Below are 5,863 nucleotides of genomic sequence, written 5' to 3'. Positions count from 1 at the left end.
CTCATAATGATCCAACACTTTCAATTTCGTGCACTTTCGACAATATATGCATAAGTTATAAGTGACTGGAGTTGTGAATAGTGCATAGTTTGAGGGTCTGCCACGCCCACACCCTTCAAACTTTGTAAAAGACTCTCATAACTTTTAATTCCCCATTGCTGAAGAGTAACCTGACCACGTTTGTAGGAATTACCATTAAATCTGTAGGAGGAGTTCAATCACATGCGAGGTGTGGAAACAAAGTGAAGTTTCCAACCACCAACAGGTGGCGCTATAGGTGATATCAGTCAGGCATATGTACGCGTTCGGGCCGGATCCACCATCCACCCTAAGACATTGTCTCTGGATCAAACAATGTACGCAACAGTTATAAGAGACTTTTTGTTTTGTGGCAAGCACTAACAAGTTGGCAAAGGGTCTGCCACGCCCACGCCTTCCGACTAATGAGAAAATCCAATATAAATTTTTGTCGCCCATGGCTGAAGAGTTGCCGGACCACATTTCAAGGAGTTACCATTAAAGCTGTCGGAGGAGTTCGATCAGATGCGAGGTGTGCAAACGCCGTCAAAACGCATCTTCCACTCGAAATGGCCGACTCCCTGTGGACCTGCCACCATGGCGACGAGAGACTTTTCGATGCGTCCAAGCATGATAAAGACGTGTACCGAATGTGTTTTACAACACTCCATTTTTGCTTTTTCATGTGTAACTAGGTGGCGCTATACATGAAATAAGTGGTAGTGGAATGGTTGACGTGGCCTCTTAAGACCGTCATACAAAAAAAAATGTGGTCCTCCTAAGCCCTACGGTTTTCGACTTATTCACAGAAAACTTAATCGCCCCACCCTCTCAGGGCTCCAGTCCGACCGAGGTGCAACGGATCAAAACGAAAATCAATGGTTCCACGCTAATCTAGTGGGGCTACATGTCCACCAAATTTCGTGCACCCCAGGGTTTCAGTGTCCCGGGAATCGTTGACAGAAAATCGGCCGGCTAAAAAAGAAAAAAAAAAACAACGACTAAACCTATATGTCATATAGGCGGTCATAATAATGCAAATCATGGTGCCCTGGTGTTCTCTTTCTTTTCTGCTTAGCATCAGTTTGCAGGATCCTCATATGTCATAGAAGAATCCTAACATGTACAAAACCCCTTCACAGGCTTCTCATAACTTTTTTATAGTTGATTTTAACATTATTCACCTCTTTTATAAACGCTATAAAAGCTATAGCCAACACTAAACTGATCTCTCAGAAACTCTGCAACCTATTCTATTCTGTGCCGTTAGTGCTGTAAGTGTTATGCTATCAACCACTCATTTTTGCAAGGACAAAAAGAGATTGCTGGCAGATGTTGACACAACACACAATAACTCAACACTGTCTGCTGGGCAGATGTTGACACAACTGCTGCTCTGATGAGGCATTGACCCTGAATAGAGCCTGTTTAAGTATTCTTCCAATGTGATTGATGCCAGTCACAAACATGCCATGAATAAATTACCATAATTAAGAAAACCACTGACATGCTGACAGTATACCATACTTGTGGTGAGAGAATTCTGAGATGTATTTCCCCAGAGAACCTCGAGATGAACATTTTCTGATCTGTTCAACATGTAAATGAGTTGGTCAGACCCCCATTGAATTCTGTTCCATGGTTTCCCTCTTATTAACCTCATCTGGGCGGTAAAAATAATCACTGGAATGGATTTATTTATGGCCACCGTGGTCAGAGCACGTCATGACACAAACAAACCTCAAGGAGGCACTAAAGTAAATGCTGAACATTTTGTGAGGTCAGCTGCCTTTGTGTGTCATAGTTAAAAGCCACATCCACAATGTTCTCCTATGAGAAATAATAGTAAAAATATACTTTGGTTCTCTGGGGTTAAGCTCTAAATGTATTTTCTGGTTTGAAAGCATGTAATGGAACTCAATAGAACCAGGGAAGAACCAGTTTAACTATTTAGTTACTCATTTGATTAGGTTTTTTCCCCTCAAGTTGTTTAACTGAAAGGTTTTTCTTGGTACATCATTAAAGGAATAGTATTGATTAATGGTTTTGTCTGACCAATTCACATCAAGGATACTTTTTTCACTTATTCACTTTATTCAACAGTTCACTTTCATCACTTACAGTACAGACTAGGTACAAGTCTATTCTCAAGGTAGGGTGTGATCTAGTCATGCTGCGATCTTAAAGAGTGGATCTTGGGTAAGGAGCTCGTAAACCAGTGTGAGCTGGGCTGGGGCTTCCATGGGGCACTCGGCAGACAGGGTGGTGGGGAAGGGTTTGATAGCTGGCTCTCTCTCTCCGGGGATTTCGGGGTCTGGGTGGAGGGCCAGGGTGGTGGGCTTCTCTCCTTCGGCGACTGGCTGGTCAGGGAAGGCAGGCAGAATCATGGGCTTGTCCATGGAGGCCACAACATTCACAAAACCCTCAGGGCGCCTGGCCACCTTGTGCTCGTGGTCGTGCTCGTGGTGGTGATGGTGGTGCTCGTGCTCGTGCAGGTGGCGGTGCTTGTGCTCGTGGTCGAGGGCCAGCTCGTGGTCGTGATCGTGGGTCTCCTCCTGGCCGTGTGCGTACTTGTGGTGCACCTGGTCGCCCTTGTCCTGGGTGTGGTCGTGGGCCTTGACGTGGTGCGAGTGGGCGTGGTCGTGCCCGTGCCCGTGGTCGTGGGAGTGAGCATGCCCATGGCCCTGGCCGTGCTCATGGGTGTGGTGGTGGGTGTGTCCATCCTCATGCCCGTCATGGGCATGATCGTGCCCGTGAGCGTGGTCAAGGCCATCAGCGTGGTCGTGGCCTTGCCCGCCATGAGAGTGCTCGTGCTTGTGAACAGTAGTATGGTCGTGCTCGTGGTCGTGACCCAGGCTCCGGTCGAGTTTAGTAGCATCGTGGCTGTGGTCCAGCTCACCTCCCTGCTGGTGTTTCTGTTTCTCCTTCTCTGAACCCTGCAGACCAAGAAGATTCCCTAAAACCTCAGTATTCCATAGATAACCTCAGTTTTCCATAGATAACCTAAATGCAATGTTTAATTTTATGAATCTGGACTGATTGGAAAACGGCTGTTTATATCACTAATAATGAAGAAATATAAAAAACTTATGAACAAATGCTGTGTTTTTGTTGCACACCTACAGAAAATGTATTGCAAGGTAATGAAGGTAAGAAGAACTAAAATTAACATTACAGACACCAGCTATGTAAGAGCTAAGTCTCCTGTGGAAAAAGTTTACCCCTCGTGTTATTGACTGACTAGAACTTTTTCAATTTCGACAAATCCAAAGTTCGGTGAGCCTTATCTTTTTTTTCTTGGAATTGTTTACCTCTGGTTCAAAGATGTCACACTCAACAGTGATGTCCTCATCACCTGTGGGAGCATGGCTGTGGGATGCTCTGCAGAGGCCTTTGTGCTGTGGAGAGAGGAATTAGGATTAGACATCTGTCCAAAACAGGGAATAATGCATGACACACAAAACGAACGACCATTCCATTGGTCATCATAAGCTTTAGCTATATCTCTGCCGAAACTCAGCCGGGTGACACTCACCGCAAATTCACAGGACATCATTTCACACTTGGCAATGTCCGCAAGGTCAGTGGTGTTGTCACAGGCAGTCTCCTGAATGGTGAACTCCACATTGTAGAATGTGGCCATGCCAGACTGCAGCAAAGAGAGACATGTGCCAATAAGTATGTGCATAAGAACAGGGACGCCATTTACATGTTATTCCATTTATATGTTACATGTGCTTCTTCTGTATACCGAGTAGGTTGCCTTGGTGACATTCAGAGGGACAAAGTAGTTTGAGAGTCCGCTCTCTTTGTTGAACTTCTCCATGGCCATCTTCATGGTCTTCAAATTTTCCTCATCAGCTAAATCATTTGCAGTTGGGCAGTCTGGGCATCTCTCAGTGATTTTTGACGAGGGAACTGTCAAAAGAACAGAAGTACCAAAAATCAGTGGGATCCCAAATACTTTTTTGCTTTAATTTTATAAATAAATAAATCTGTGCATGCGTAGTCAGTCAGTATGTCAGCCATGAACTCACCCTTTACCGTTTATGTGTCTGCATGTGTGTTTGTGCTGTGTGTGTGTGCATGTATATGTGTGCTGTGTGTGTGTATTGTTGATATAGCATGTAGTGTTATCTTGATTCTGATAGTAACCACATACCTGGCCTAATGGTGCATGCATATTTGTAGAGACGAACCACCCTCATTATCCTGTTCATGAAAATTGTGGCTTTGCACTGACCATACACCTGGGTGGGGAACAAAACAGCAAATGTGAGATTAGGGGTACACATTATTATCACTATTTGCTATCATTATCTATCTAAGACTGACATGACACCCTGGTGAAAATGTATATCCTGTATAACTGTTATCACAGAGTAACAATGGGAAGATGTATTCATCATATTCCTAAACATATTAAATGAGTTAGTTGCAATAATCACTCATTTACTGCATACTAGTAGCAAAAGAGCAGATTTGTGTACAGGAAGCTCATCCTCACCGGGCTGTCATCATCCTGTCTCACAGCACAGTCCTTGTAGCTCTTCTTGCTGAGCACGTGGCACTTGGTCTCTTCCACATCAAGAGTCAGGTAAAAGACAATACCATTCTCACCCTGGGATAAATGAATCAGAGAAACAACAAAAGACATGAATGAAGCAATATTCAATACATATTAATTTTCCATTGTTATGGAATTATATATAGTTGTTTTCATTGTTTTAGTTTGTATACATTGATTTGTATTTGTTAAGTACTGGTTATGTTGATGGCAACAGGACTCGTTTGCAATAGACAAACATGAAGTGAAGTTGTTTCAGATAATGTACCTCATCAATTATTAACTCAGCCTATTTGTACACAAACACAAACACAGAATACTTTTTGTAATTATGACGTGCTCAATAACCACAGCACTGAACATTCAAACAAAGCAGCTTAAGCTCCTGCACTATTTTAAGCAGAACTTTAAAATTGGTATTTCTATACTGTACATTTACTCACATGCTTCATCTGGTGTACATTGCTCAGGCGGTTCAGTCCGAAAATGTAGCCCTCGCTGCGGTCTGCATTGATCTTGTTCAGGGCCTGGCCGGCTGCCCCTAAAGCAACAGCGTCCTTGCAGGAACCAGGAGTCAGCACGTCCACTGGGGCCCCGTGGGCACAGGCGATGGCCAACAGCAACAGCACACACTGCTTCATAGTGGAGCTTCTCTCTCTCTGACACACACTCACACACTCACACCAACGCACCTCACTACTGAGAGTAAGAAGAGGGGCTAGTGCTTATATACATGCCTCACTCAGGATGGCCACTCCCCCCCCCCCCCCCCCCCCCACCCAGCCTGCCTCTCTGTACCAAGCCCCCCCCCCCCCCAGCCTTGATCCCTCATCCCCCACAACCAGGGGGGCCAGTCGGTAAATATGACCTCTCTTGTTTTCTCCTCTGTCTTTCTTTCTTGTCCATCTTTCTCTTTCTGGGTGAGGGTCTGGCCATCTATTATTTAATCAGCAACACAATCATGCTCTTGTTTAATCTATTCAGAGCCTCTGCAGACCGCTCAGACAAAGGACAATAGAAGGATGGCGTAAACAAAGGGATAGAGTGGCTGGGATTGTGTTTTTTTTGTTCTTTTTGTGGGGGGAGGAGGTGGGTTGTGAGAGATTATGACATGGATTTAGTCATTGTTCGTGAAGTTTTAGCAGAGATCATCAACAACCACCAATGTGGCTCATTAACAAAAGCACTGGTTTTATTCATTTAAGTCATACAGCACCACCTTTTCTACTCCTTCTTCTTCTTCTTTTCAGCAAGTGATGAGCTTCTGAGAGCTGGTTT

General features: G+C 44.4%; 1 protein-coding gene across 1 annotated transcript; it reads right to left on the bottom strand.

Annotated features, from left to right (window-relative positions):
• Positions 1–2,186: 2,186 nt before the first annotated feature.
• fetub (fetuin B) lies at positions 2,187–5,226 on the bottom strand (the record flags this gene model as incomplete). Its single annotated transcript, XM_080831978.1, has 7 exons — positions 2,187–2,954; positions 3,330–3,416; positions 3,554–3,667; positions 3,770–3,936; positions 4,181–4,268; positions 4,526–4,639; positions 5,029–5,226. 7 exons carry the CDS (start codon positions 5,224–5,226, stop codon positions 2,187–2,189), a joined length of 1,536 nt encoding a protein of 511 aa, XP_080688104.1.
• Positions 5,227–5,863: the final 637 nt, after the last annotated feature.

This window comes from Sprattus sprattus, assembly GCF_963457725.1.
Source record: "Sprattus sprattus genome assembly, chromosome: 2".
Classification (NCBI taxonomy): Eukaryota; Metazoa; Chordata; class Actinopteri; order Clupeiformes; family Clupeidae; genus Sprattus; species Sprattus sprattus.
This window is presented reverse-complemented; position numbering and strand designations above follow the sequence as displayed.